Below are 14,153 nucleotides of genomic sequence, written 5' to 3' on the forward strand. Positions count from 1 at the left end.
GATAATGATAACCATTTATTGGCATCCCTCTTATATGTCAGGGATTGTAAGAAAATAAAGCTCCTATTTTATAGATGAGGAAACTGAGGCTCTGGAAGATTAAGTTGCCCCGTTAATAACTTTCAGAACTGGGGCTTGAAACCATGATGTCGGATTCTAAAGTCTATCATTTAAGTCCTATGCTCGGGAGCACACAGGGAGGAGCCTCATCTTGCTCGGCAGACAGCAACCTTTACGTCGGTCTGTAGAACTTAAAAATTTTTTTTATAAATTACGGATAGTCGATGCTTTCAGCAGGGCACACAACCAGAGTACAAATGCTCTTAGCTTCTCCCCTTCTGGCACTGACCCATGTCCTCATTCTCTCTGTTGACCTGATGTGCTTCTGTGGGGCTGCGCAGACTTATTTACCTTTCAGCTCCCTTTGCTTTTTTGTTTTGTTTTGTTTTGTTTTTTGGCATCTGTGTATTCTTCTAAGGACCTTTTGAGGGCCAAAGCCCTGTGCAGACCTCTGTGCCTGCGGAGATGCCTCCACACACAGATGCACCCTGAGCTCCTGAGCCGCAGTGGTTCTGGGATGCAGGCCGCTCTCAATAAATGAGAGCGATGACCGTGGCAACACGCCAGGCTGACCGGGGCTGTCATCGATCACTTAGAATGTACTTCTCCCACGCTTATTTCTGGCCTCGGCATTCATTACGTAGCAGAGGGCCGTGATTGATTCTCTGTCATAATTGAATCTTACACATGTGAGGGGATTGTAATTAATGCGCCAACATCAATTTCCTCAGAAAAGCTCAGACTGCAGTTCCAGTGCTGCCTGATGACGGATGTGCCCTGGGCTGCGGAGCTGGCAGCTCCCAGATCCAGCGCTCCATGATTTGCAGTGTGCAGAACAAATGAAGTGCGGTGGAGAAGGGCCCCTTACAGTGCGCAGGGACAGAGGGCTGCTAGTCACTACAATGTTTGTTGACCTGGCTTATAGGATCTTCCGCTTGGGGAACACTACTAGGGGGGAGGAACAAACATACCTTCAGCCTGTACTCTATCCAGGACCAGTCATACACAATCCCCGGAACAAGACGAGTAGATGCTTCCCTGCTCTCTGGGTGCTCCAGGGAGAGCACGTTAAAGGTCCCCGGGATCCAAGAAGAGCAGAGTTATTTTATGGTGATGGGGGAAGGCAGGGCTTCATGGAGGAGGCAGTGTTTGGGACAGGTGTTGAAGGCTTCTTGAAGGCCAAGCTGAAGGATGTAAGTGTTCTAGGTGGAAGTTACAATATGTTAGATAAGGGAGGCGGGAAAGCCGGGCATCCATTCAGAAACCATTCTGCAATCCCGTTCGGTTGTTCGCTGGGTATGTTCAGGTGAGCGGTTGGAAAGGAGGAGGAAAAAATAGATTGGCACGTTGCTGTAGACTGAATGTTTGTGTCGACGCCTCCCCATCACCCACCACCACCTGCAAATTCATGTGTTGAAATGCTAAGCCCTGATGTGATGTTGATAGGAGGTGGGCCCTTTGGGAGACAGTTGGGTCTTGAGGGTGGAGCCCTCATGAATGGAATTAGTGCCCTTATAACAGAGACCCCAGAAAACCCCCCTCCCCCTTCCACCATGTGAGGACACAGGGAGAAGACACCGTCTCTGAACCAGGAAGCGGGCTCTCACTGGTGCCTTGACTTTGGACGTCCCAGCCTGCAGACTGTGAGAAATAAATGTCTGTGTTTATAAGCTACACAATTTACGGTTCTGTTACAGCAGCCTGAATGGACTAAGACATCGCCATACTCTTTGTTCCTTCCCGTAACACTGGTCCCCTCAGGAACGGTGTCTGGGAAGGATCTTTATTTACTTCTGAGCCGCCGCACCTGGTGGACCCATGCCTCAGGGACAGCTGACTTTCTTCCCACTGGTTCTGTAACAGCTTTTAGGTCCAAGGGCTTTCAGTTCCTGGAAAACACAGATTGCATTAACATTTTCTTTTTAAGCCCTAAAAATCATGGAACCAGGAGACCTGAGTCAGTATATTAGGATCCACTGATCAATCTTAAAGCCCCTTGCCACCTGCCTCCCTGTTTTTTGTATATGGAAATGCCCCTGGATGGGGAATTGAGTAAGAAGGAAAGGGGGTGGCAAGGTGAATGCAGACCCTCCATTTCCAGCAAGAATCTCTTCCCCAGCCCCCAGAACTAGGGCACTTTGCCTCAGTCCACATCTAGCCATCACCCCTGCCTGTAGGACCTCTCTTTTTTATGTCAGCATCCCTTGGCCTATTTTCCCGGAAATGGCCAAACAACAGTGTGTAGATAAGACAACTAAATGTAACGACGTTCCCCTGGGGCAGAAAGACATGGGAATTTGCCAGTACTAAGGATATGTGTCCCAGTTCTTTAACAAGGAACCTTGCTGCCCTTAGGAGACAATCCGTGGGAGTCTGGTGGCCTCTCATAGTGTAGGCTCAAATCGAAGGGGATGGATTTGAAGGTTTTGCAGCAAAGTGAGATGCGTGAAGGGAACAGCTTTTGGCTTTTCCACTTGGCTTCTCAGAGTCCTTGGAACCCTCTTCTCACCGCCTTGAGCCCCTAACCTACTCCTGTGCTAGCCCCTGCCCCCATTCCCTTAAAGTGATTATTACAAGTAATATGTTCTCAGTGTAGGGAGTTTGAAAAACATAAAAGAAAAGAAACAACATCTATAAACCCACCTCCCAGGGAAGGACCACTGTTAGCACTTGGTATTTATTTTGAACATTTTTTAAAAATGTGTTTCAGTACGAAAATGGCAATGAATGCACTTCTAATGAAACTTAGGCTGGATGAGACAGAATTTGGGGGATTCTTCCTTTCAGTCAGATCGGGGAGGGGTATGATAGCCAAGATTTCTGTGGAGTCTTGTCATTTTGCTTTCTTGATTGTTTTAGGGAGTGGCTGAGGCTGAACTGGAAGAGGACCTGGAACGGACTTTCAAAACCATCCTAAGAGCACATGATGAGGTGAGGGGCACGGGGCGGGCGGGCAGGAGTGGGCAGGGTAGCAGGGAGGGGGAGCTTCAGCGGTGCAAAAGGTCTCCAGGTGGCCTCCCTGCGCGGATGGGGCAGGGGACGGGAGGGCCCGGGAAGGAGCCGGGGGGCCTTCTTTCCTTTGCCTTCTGTAGTCAGCGTGTTTGGGGTCCCACACTACCGGTCACATTGGTGGGGAACGGTCACAGAAGGCTTTGAAACTAAAATCAAAGAATGATTATAATAGTGACAGTTGAGACATTATACCATTTTTACCTTCCCGTTTTAACATGAATCATTGTTTATCAAAGTTCAAACTTAATTTCTATCTCTAAATCTTTTCTTGAACAACCTAAGTTGCTTCTAATGGTTTGTTTCTGTGACCGCAACCAGTCGCCTGCCTTGGGTGTGAGTGGTCACTGTCATTGCCGTTATTTCATGTGGTCAGTGCCTGCTCAGACTTTCCCATGTTCGCCGCTTTCTTTGCTTATCACTTTCAGCATCTCACTCTCTTCCACTGAGTTCACTTGCTTCCTTCCTGAAGGAGCTCCTTTTGTCGTTCTGTCAGGAGTCTGGTAGTAGTAAACTCATAATTTTTTTGGCCTGAAAATGTCTTTATTTTGCTTTCAATCTTGAAGAAGAGTTTGAGAATGGAATTCTAGGTTGACAATTTTTTTCCTTTCAGAGGCTCCTATTATTGCTTAGGAGGAACTAGCCTTGGGTCTACCGCCTTACCGGCCTTTTAGGAGCGTCTAATATGCAGTTTAACCCATCTTTGAAGGTTTTTTAAAAAAATTTCAATAACCATTCTTTTTTATTTATGAAAGTTGTATTTGATTTTTTTTTTCAAATCATTTTGATCTCTTGTTCTGTTCTTGTTTTTTAGGTTCACCTTTTATGTCTTTAATCATTTTAAGCACACTCATTGTTCATTCTCTGCCCCGCCCCCTGCAAGTTCTATGATTTGATAGTCGGAGCGTCTTATTTCACCATTTGCTCTGTTTTCCGTCTCTTGCAATGGGATTTGGGGGTGGGGGCGTGAGATACAGAGAAGAGAGATGAGAGGAGAGAAGGAGTTTTGTAATTTTCGTTTGTGAGCTCATCTTCACCAGCACTGAATCTGCACCAATCTGCTTAGTCGGGACTGAGAAAATGACCCTCTTGTAGTTTAGCATTTGTTCCTTCTGTAAGGCATCCTGGTGGTATTACCAGCCCAGCCTCACTTTGTTGCTGATGTTGCTGTTGACTTTGCATCTTAGAGGTTTCCAGATCACGGAGCTAGTGTATATTCAAACTTGTGAAGGCAGGCTTGTAGCTGTGAATTTCTAGGTGGACACTTTATGTTTCCTTTTAGTACCAAACTGAATGGATCAACTCCTTTGGCATCTTCTTGTTATGATGGGTGGGCTTTTTTTGAGTCCACCTTTTAACTGAGGACCACAGATTTCCTGGATTTACAGTGGAAGATTGGGGAGGATCTCATTTTAACTTCCCATCCACCACACCACAGACTCGAGGTCTCATCTTTCGTTCCCACTGGTTGATAAACCCAAGTTCTTACAAGACCTGCAAGGGCTCGGTAGGGGCAGCCTTGGCCCGGAGCTTTGGTGGTTAGCTGCTTCTGCTTTGATCCCTGAGGACTTGCCTTTTTCTCTTGGGAGTTTAGCATGTTTGTTAACTGTCTGATGGCACTCATAAGTCTTCGCTGTGACAGGGTTTTTAGATGACCTGTTCAGTATATTTTCTCTACTTCATCCATGACATAATTTCTAACTTTTCTCCCTACAGAGTTTTCCCATCCTAACCAACGTCCATAAAATGGGTAAGATCTTCTTAGGAGGGAAGGGAGACAGGAGGGCCATGGCAGCTGAGCATTAAATGAGTGTTTCTCCATTTGACTTCTCTGAGCAGAAACAGCCACCTGCCAGCTGAACTGTGACTTGCTTACCATAGGGTCCCTGCGGGTGAATAACACTTACCTTAGCCCTGGGCTGACCGCAGGGCCTTGGGTTCCTTTCCTTTGTGGATCTTTGGAATCAAGATCTTGTGAAAATTCCCACTCTCGGTGGAGATACCTGAAGAGGGACATAATTCATTAAGCTGTGTAGAAAAGGCTTCGTCTAGGGGAGGAGGAGAGCTGGAGGGCTGGCAGGGCCGGGGGACAGGTGAAGGCAGGCATCATCTGGGAACTGAGCTGTGAGTTTCTAAAGGACAGGAGGGGGATGGTCAGTCCTAGAGCTCATCCTGGAAGTTGAGGCCTGTGTGTGCGATTCCGTTGCATTCTAGAATGACGGTGATAGCACCAGTTTGGAGCTTGAGAGGAGATGGGCTTATAGTGGCTAAGAGAGAGTGAATGAAGGAGCACCGGGGGACATGAGAGGCAATGAGGAGCTTAACTTCAATTGAGAAGGCCAGCGTTAGTTCTGGGGACACCTTGCCCAGGCGTGGGATTGGAAAAACGTGTCTTTTTGCAGAAAGACTCTTCGTGAAAGTCCCCAAAGAGCCCAGCCTCAGCAAGCTCCTGTCTGAGGAGGATATCCAGTACTATGTACAGCAGTTCAAGAAGTCTGGTTTCAGGTAAACAGAAGGGTGTCCAAAACACAGAAGAGAGATGGTCCCCAAAGAGGGGCTGTTGTGCCCTCAGGGTGCAGGGCAAGGCCCAGTTCCCCTCCACCACAGCCCCGTGAATTCCTGGCCTGCCTCTGCTTACATGCCTCCAGTGTTGGGAGGCTCACCACCTTAGAATGCTCCGCCCACTCTAGTTTGGAAGAGCTCACCTCACTCTGCCTTATGCTTAGGGACCCCTTAAGAGAAGATGTCTTTAATCTTTTTTCAGTCATGACCCCTGTGAGAATCCAATGACAACTCTGAGTTCTTTCTCCAGGAAAACACAGAAACCCAAAAATTGCATGTTTTTAGCGGATTGTAGATCTCTCTCTCTCCCTCTCTCTCTCTCTCTCTCTCTCTCCTTTACTGGGTGCTGTCTCACCATAGAATTCACTCTCTGAAATTCATTGGTTTTCAGTCTATTCAGGGAGCTGTGTAGCCATCAATCACCACATTCCATTTTAGGACGTTTTCATCACCCCAAAAAGAAACTTGGTTTCCTTTTGCGATCAGCCCTCTCCTCCACCCAGCCCCTCAACCCCTCCTCCCTGCAACTCAACCCCTTCCCCACTTCCCTCAACCTTCTCAATCCGCCCCCCGCCCCCGCCCCCCACCCCCGTCCTAGGCAGTCACCAGTCTGCTTTCTGCCTCCATGGGTTTGCCTGGAGATACCCTGGATATTTCTCATAAATGGAATATAATACGTGGCCCTTTGTGCCTGGCTTCTCAGGGCGCACCCATGTTGCAGCCGGGTCAGCACTTCATTCCTTTTTCTCCGATTGGTTTTTATGCCAAAGTTCAGGCCCCCTGCGTTGCAACCACGAAAAATTGCTCCAGAGCCCCTTTCTTGCATAGCCCTTCAAATATTTAAATTTTGCAAATCTTTGAAGCTCATCGTTTCTTCAAGGACACTGCAGTTCACCACATTCCCATCCTTCTTCTCTCCTTCATGCCTCTCTCTTTTTTTCTTTTAAAGATTTTCTTTTTTGATTTTTAGAGAGAGGGGAAGTGAAAGAGAAAGAAGAAGAAACGTCAATGTGTGGTTGTCTCTCAAGGGTCCCCTACTGGGGACCTGGCCCCCAACCCAAGCATATGCCCTGACTGGGTATTGAACTCGTGACCCTTCAGTTTGCAGGCCGGCACTCAGTCCACTGAGCCACACCAGCCAGGGCTCTCATTCCTCTGTCTTGACACCTCCATCCTTCCCTCAAACCCAAGGACACAGGAAGAGCCACACCTTGCTCACTCACAGCCTGGTCAGCCCCACCCCGGAAGCCCGCCACACTGCAGCCTTGGCTGTGAACCCTGGAGGCGGCTGCCCTTTAGCTTCTCCTGCACCACCACCATCTGTATCACTTCTCTAAGCGTCTTCTTTTTTCTCTTTCTTTCTTTTTTAAGAGACCGTGTAAGAGCCTCAGATTTGGGGACAGATTTACTCTGAACGGGAGTATTGAGATAATCTAGTCTCACCCCCTCCTTGTTTAGGAGGGAAAGGTAAACGTCCCCAAAGGACGCATGGCTCGTCCAAGGTGTTCCCAGGGCCTGGGGCCACAGGCGGAGCCTTGAGGGCCCGAGGGCAGCAACCCCAACCATGCCCGAGGACTGGGAGAGTGTTCTAGGTCTGGCCTTGGGCCAGCCTCACCTGTCCCGGAGGAGACCCCTCTGCCCCACCCCCTGATGTCCCTTTTCAGTGGGTTTCCCAGGGAAGGGGAGTGGCCTCTGGATGGAGAGGGGGCTAAACCAAGCTCCGCACCCTCTTACACAACAGCCCTGGGGTGATGTGAGGAATCCTGTGGGGCCGACTTCCACATGACAGCCCTCTTCTGTGTGACAGCCTGCTCTTGCGTGACAGCCCGCTCCAAGAGCCCTGTGTGCTCACTAGGCCTTGCTTGTTAAAACGCAATTGTGCTGGGCAAGAGACGTGACTCCTGGGTTCTGTCTTCTTTCCTTTCAGAAACTTTGCTCTTCCTGGGAAACTGTCTCTATGCGACCCTAGTGGGGTCTATAGCATAGTCATTGACTAAAGCTTTCCTATTTTTATTCCCTGAACTGCCTGCCAGGGGCCCCCTGAACTGGTATCGGAACGCAGACAGGAACTGGGAGTACAGCTGCAAAGTCAGGGAAAGGAAGGTGAGTGCTGGGGTAATGTCGCCCGCCCCCCTTCCCCGCCCACTGACCAACTGATATGCCCTTGGGTCAGAGCTGAGGGTGGACAGAATGACCTGCTGGCTTCCTCCTTTCTGTCCTTTTCCTCTGGGTTTTCAGAAGTGTCTCCAATCAAAAGTCTCCCCTAGGATCTCTTGCTGAGGCTTCTCTTGAAATGAGAGAAGGTGGCGTTAGGGGCGGAGCATGGGTCTGTCCAGGTGGCTGCAGCATCAGTCTGGATGGAAGGCGCATGTCTCCTGATGGGGCCCCAGCTCCAGGAATCAGACGGGCCCGGGAGGCTCCCAAACGGGGCCAGGATTGCGGAGCTCCCGGTTCGCAGTAGGAGCACTGGTGTTCTCAGAGAGACGGGGCTTAGCCTCCGGCTTTATCACAGGACCAAGTCAGTCTGAGTCTCAGATTCCTTGTTCATCAAGCAGAAGGTGGTTTCCAACCTCTGGGTCTGCAATGAGAGTCATGGGATCCCAGGGTTACATTTAAAATGTTCAAAACCTACGAGAAATTGCTTTTTCACGGTCCTCAGCTCACTCGGGAGACCTGGTTATCTTGTTTATCTATTCGAACGTGAACACTTGCTATGTGTCAGGCACTGTGCTGGGCCGTGGGGATACCAGGTGAATAAAACAGATGAGGTGTCAACCTCACGGGTTAGGTCTGGAGGCAACAGAGCATAGAACGTAGTGGTTAAGGGTGGGCTGGATGGCAGTTCAGCCCGGCCGCTGATCCCTGTATGACCTTGGCCAGGACGCTAAACTACTCTGTAAGAGTGATGCCTACCTCCTGGCACTGTGTAAAGATAACATGGGTGAATGCACATAAAATGCTTCAACAGTACCCAGCACATAGGAGTAGTTCAATTAATGCTTGTTATCCTTCGCATCACTCTAATCTGCAATGGACAAAAATTACAAAAGTGCAGTTTGATGGACAGAATCTCTCAGAACATGGAGGCACGTAATGACCGTCTTTGCGGGGGGACCCTGACGGCACTGAAATCAGGAACCCCCTTCTCCCGCAGTTTCTTTTGGATCCTCCTCCTCCCCTACCTCCTCCCATACACCCACCATCAGGTTGCATTTTGACCTGGAACATTCTAGAGTTTACACCACCCCTCAGGATGAGTTTCAGCAACCAAAGCACTTTGGAACGTCCCTGGTCCCTCATCATTTGGAGCACGGGGTGCCGTGAGAAGCTCGTGGTTCTGCATGTAGGTTAAAAAAAAAATAGTGCAAATTCCTTAATCAGGGGCAAATTGAAACTGTTGGAAAATGATAATGGGAGAGTGAGAACAAAGAGGCTAAATGGAGGCTTTCATGACCTCTCTGTGCCCCATGTGTCAGGAGATAAAAGGGAAGTAATTTTTGCTGCCATTAATGTCACCTTGATAACCGTTGGGGCTGACCCATTCACTCACTGGAGTCTGGGCTGCACGTTTGAAGCATTCATTTAATTCAAAGAAAAGGATTATCGATCTCCATCCAGGGGCATCTTTTTTTCCTTTCTGCTGCCACCCGTTCAGTCCCACGGCATGGAGCGGGCCTGAGCATTCTTAAACACACGCAGGCACACACACCCACGCCAGTCGCTACCCTACTGAGTTGATCTGTATCAGAAAATTCCAGTCTTTTCCTCCTTCACTTTCACCTAAAACGCTTCACTTCTGACACTTCTGGTCACAAAATGTGAGTGTTCCCCGCCCCCCACCAACCAATTCTCTGCATTATCAGCTGGTGTCCTACAATTTAACACAATTCTAACACTCTCCACCTAAACATAGCGTCAGACCCCACTATATTAAGGACACAGTCCTACAAGACTGCCCCCCCACACACACACCACACATTTCAGACACCAGTGGCAAGTCCAGTTGTCACCTGTGCTTCTGACCCTCCTCCAGCTATAGACCTGAGGCTCCTGCTCCTTGGGTTTGATCAGTCTTTGCTAGAGTGGCTGGCAGAACTCGAGGAAACTCTTATTTACACTTACCAGCTGAGTAAAGGGTGTGATAAAGGACACAGATGAACAGCTACATGGCGAAACGCACAGGGCAAGGTCTAGGAGGGTCCTGAGCGCGGGACCTTCTGTCCCTGTGGAGCTGAGTGCGTCCCCCTCCCGGTACATGGGAGTGTGGACACTCTCCAAACCCCCTGCTGTTGGAGTCTTATGGAGCTTCCTCCCATAGCCAGGATTAATTATTAACTCCATTTCCAGTCCCTCTCCCCTCTCTAGAGAAGTGAGGGATGGGCTGAAAATTGCAGCTTCTAATTATGACTTTGTCTTTCTGGTGACCAGCGCCACCCAGGAAACACCCCGAGCTGCCTCCTTAGACCAAAAGACGCCCCTAGTACTCATGTCACTTAGGAATTTCCGGGGGTTTCAGGAGCTCGGAGCCCGGACCTGGAGGGAAAGACCGATAGATGTATTTTCTCTCTCCCATCCCCATTCTAGATCTGCAGTAAGAGCGATGCCGCCTTTGTGCAAAGCATGTGAGACACAAGCAGGGCACGGTGGCACCGGTGGGGGCCCTTTCAGGCGGGTAGTATTTTTCACATAGCACGGAAATGAAGCACATCTCTGCCCTAGGGGAAGGAAGGCCTAGGTTGTGGAGGGTACAGAAGGGGACATTTCTTCCCCCTCCGACTGCACCTACTTCCTGTCACTCCTTCCCAGATCATGATTCCGGCCCTGATGGTGACGGCAGAGGACGACCTCATCTTCTCTCCTGAGATGTCCAAGCACATGGAAGACTGGGTAAGGATGGTCCTGCATACGGGCCATCGGTGCTTCCTGAGAGAACGCAGGTGTCCCAGAGGACAGGCTGGGCTATTCTGTTGAATCGCTTGCTTGATAAGAAGCTTCATCAGTGACATCGCTGTCACCTCTTGGGAGCAAGAATCATGCCTGATGATTCCTTTCTCTCCTACTGATGGAGTCTGCCATTCATTCACTTACTCATTCGTTCATTTATTAATTTTGTGGGCTTTTACTTAAATGTGTTGGGACCTGTTTCCAAGATCGAGATGAATAAGATACAGGCCCCGCCCTCCAGCAGGCCGCTGTACTGCAGTTGCTCGCGTATTCAGCACAGGCCCAGGGAGAGAACACAGGAAGAGACAGGGTGTTGAGAAGCAAGGCGCACGCATGCTTGGGGAGTGGCAGAGCTCGATGAGGCCAGGAGATCTTGCTGAGCCCTCTGGGCCAGGCTGAGCTGTTGGGCCTGTGGGCATGAGAGCCATCGAAGGGGAGCGATGGGCATCAAACTCAGGATTGGAAGCTCACTCTGTTCAAAGAGTGGAGATTGGTAGGGAATACGGAGCCCTGTTGGCACTCACTGTGGCCAAGCTAGCTGCTGACCACAGCTCACCCGCGCTTGGCTTTGGCTTTGTTAGCATCGCCAGGCACAGCGGGGAGGGTGTGTTTTGGGATGGTGCCACAATGCCCCTCGTGGGCTCTGGATCCAGCCAAGGAAGGTGCTACAGAGAGCCCTGAGCCCACGGGCCTCCTCTCTCTGGTCCTAACTCTTGGGGTTTTCTGTAGAAATTCAAATTCACATGCTGGTCCTTTCCAGCCCCTTGTAACTGCCTGCTAACCTTGCTGAGGTTTGTTATGCTTGAAAGTGGCAGCCCCCGTCTCTGAGAGAAAAAATGGCCTTTTCCCCCAGCCTTTTCCACATCCCTCCATGGTTCAAGGCGGCGCAGGAAGAAACCTGCATGTCCCAAGCTGATGCATTGCTGCTCCCTCTCACGGGACTTATGGCTGTGACCCACTGTGAGGGTTTGGGTTCTAGAAGGGAAGCCAAACAGCCCTGAATGCAGACCACCAGCCGGAGAGCCCAAGGAGGGGATGCAGCCATGTCTGCATGGCAAGAACCAAACAACTAAGCATTTTCCAGGGAGTGAACGGGCTGAGACGGAATGATTCTGAAGGGAGACCGCTGTGATGCGTGCAGGCCAGCCCTGAACTCGAATCTCAGCTTGGCAGCTCTCGCCTTGGGCTGCTTACCTACCCTCTCTGATCTTTCCAACTACCCCACAGGATTGTGGGTAAGGAAATGCATGCAGAACACCTAGCACATTGTAGTTGCTCAGTAAATGGTCGTTCCTTTCCTAAATAATGCAGTTTTTCAGGAAGGAGAGCGGCCTGTGAGGAGCAGAGAGGAAGGTGCTTCCTCACTGGGGCCTCCATGACACGCCACACTAACCTGAAACCAGGCCCATTTGCATTTTGTCACTTGCTTTTCCGGGTGGTGTTTTCTTCCAGGTTCCCCACCTGACAAGAAGACACATTAAGGATTGTGGACACTTCACACAGATAGAGCAGTAAGGAGTAGGGGCCCCTGGGTGGGGGACATCGGGACTTCCCTTTCACCCTCAGGAAAGCCTTTCCGGGGTTCGTCGTCGTTCACTTAGTGTGAGGCGAGAGGGTCCAGACAGGTGTGAATTGCCTTTCATTTCCTTTGCAGGCCCGACAAGGTGAATCAGATCCTCCTTCAGTGGCTGGAGAGTGAAGCCAGAGACCCGCCAGAAGTCTTAAAGCTTTAGGGTTGATGCGTGCCAGCCGCCAGCAGGGGCTCCAACCCCTTTGTCTTCGGGCTGCCGCTCTTGGCACCGAGATAGGGCCTCACCGCATCTCTCAAAACGAGCAGCCTTGTTCTGAAGGGTGATTTTCTTTGAGTGAAGTGATTCAAATTTGACAAAATTTTTAGGTACAGGAAAAATCATGGGTGATTAAATTCTCCGGATATAAACGTATCACTTTACCTCTAAGGATGATTTGTGCTCTGTGGGGGGACAAAGTGGGAAGGCCAGGGTGTGATTTCTCTTTGACTAACCAATTTATAGTTTGGCAGCAAAATCAGCAGTTACTTCTGAAGCATTTCCCCAGAGACTGGAACTCTTTGTTTAATAAAGCTTACAACTGTGATACCATTGTTTGTGTCCTTGGGAGGAAGGCAGGGTGGATGTTCTAAGGACTTCCCCCTGGCCTCACCCAGAAGCCATGTCCCACTGGTTCTGTCCCCTGGCATGGTTGCCCGCCCTGCTTCAGGTCCTCATCGTCTCCTGCCCCGCGTCCTGCCCCCACAGCTTCCTAACAGGTCTCCCCCACAGGGTCTGATCTGGACGTGGCAGGGCCTCCCCGCTGGCCCCACAAAGCCTATGCGCTGCCTGGCCCCCTCCCCCAGCTGGACCCCAATCACTCCCTGATTCCTGACTGCCTTCTAGCATCACTGATCTTGAATGTCTGCGCATACCACGCCGACTCTCCTCATCCTCCACCTGAGCTGATGGGCTCTTTTGCCTGCAGTGTTCCCACCTGCTGGCTCCTGCACCAAGTCCCCAGGTGGGGCCGTGTGCCCTTTCTCCCTGCCCCCAAGCACGGCATGCTTCTGACAGATGCAACCTCCCTTGCTGTACTTTCTGCAAGGAAAGTTTGAATTATGAATTATGATGAGTATAACTAACCAGGCAAGAAGGACCGTGTGTGTCCGTGTGTGCACAGGAAGCAAAGGGAAGGCCAGCATGGCTGTCATCGAGCACCCCTGTGTGCCTGGAGCCTTACATGCACTGTCTCTACCCTTCCTGTTTCCCAGATGGGGAAGTCAAGGTGCAGGTGCCCTGCCCAAGGTCGCCGGGCTAGTGAGAGGCAGAGCCTAGATTCAGACGCATGCTCCCTGGTTCCAAAGGCTGAACTCCTTCTACTGAAAGTCTCCTTTCTAAGCCTGGAGTCAGGTCATCTAGATCAGGCACCTGGTCTGCCGCTTACCAGGTGTGACCTCGAGAAAGGGTTTCCAGTGCCTCAGTCCCCTCACCTATAAAAAGGGACATTGGTTGTACCAAAGCTGCAAGTGGTTGGTTGTGAGTATTAAATGATTTACCATACGCAGGGCCTTAGAGTGGCGCTTGGCACAGAGGAAGCACTGCGGAAGTACCAGCTGTAACTACTTCTAATACTAACTAATACGAGGGCCTTCCATTTCCAGCCGCACCTCCACCACCTTGTTCCTTTCACATCGGAGAATTAAAGCGCCCATTTAAAAGGCAAGCGTGTGACCTGGGCAATGACCACACAAGCCAGATAGCATTATTTTACATACATTTTTAAAAACAATATGTTCAGGCTCATTTATAAGGGAGCAGTTGGAGGCGAGGAAGGAGGAATCTTAGAACACTCTTCATTAGGAGAAGCACAAATAAGCGAACCTGTTCGCCCTATCAGTTTCAAATATTCTATCCAGCAATCCCCATAAGCCATCAAAAATGCCTGAGAAATTCTTTTGGCAAATAGGGGCCAAATGAATCAAGTCCATATCACCAGTCATTCAAGATTGCGTTGGGAGCCGGCCAGCAGGCGACCCTTGACATAGCCGAGACGGACGAGGCGCGTCT

The 14,153-nt window shown here is 50.1% G+C and overlaps 1 protein-coding gene across 2 annotated transcripts in view; it reads left to right on the forward strand.

Moving 5' to 3' along the window:
• Positions 1 to 12,491, forward strand: part of EPHX2 (epoxide hydrolase 2) — a 49,500-nt gene extending 37,009 nt beyond the window's left edge. The window contains exons 13-19 of one of the 2 annotated variants that reach the window (XM_054576002.1): positions 2,920 to 2,991; positions 3,153 to 3,157; positions 5,440 to 5,574; positions 7,665 to 7,734; positions 10,438 to 10,518; positions 12,028 to 12,086; positions 12,230 to 12,491. In XM_054576002.1, coding sequence (XP_054431977.1) covers positions 2,920 to 2,991; positions 3,153 to 3,157; positions 5,440 to 5,574; positions 7,665 to 7,734; positions 10,438 to 10,518; positions 12,028 to 12,086; positions 12,230 to 12,308 — 501 coding nt within the window. In that variant the 3' untranslated portion in view covers positions 12,309 to 12,491. Of the gene's footprint in view, positions 1 to 2,919; positions 2,992 to 3,152; positions 3,158 to 4,785; positions 4,820 to 5,439; positions 5,575 to 7,664; positions 7,735 to 10,437; positions 10,519 to 12,027; positions 12,091 to 12,229 lie in introns of those variants that run through there. The other variant, XM_054576003.1, reaches the window with a different exon arrangement.
• The last annotated feature ends 1,662 nt before the right edge of the window (positions 12,492 to 14,153 follow it).

Source organism: Pteronotus mesoamericanus, unplaced genomic scaffold, assembly GCF_021234165.1.
Source record: "Pteronotus mesoamericanus isolate MK-2021 breed Mesoamerican mustached bat unplaced genomic scaffold, CSHL_Meso_final contig_32, whole genome shotgun sequence".
In the NCBI taxonomy this organism is placed as follows: Eukaryota; Metazoa; Chordata; class Mammalia; order Chiroptera; family Mormoopidae; genus Pteronotus; species Pteronotus mesoamericanus.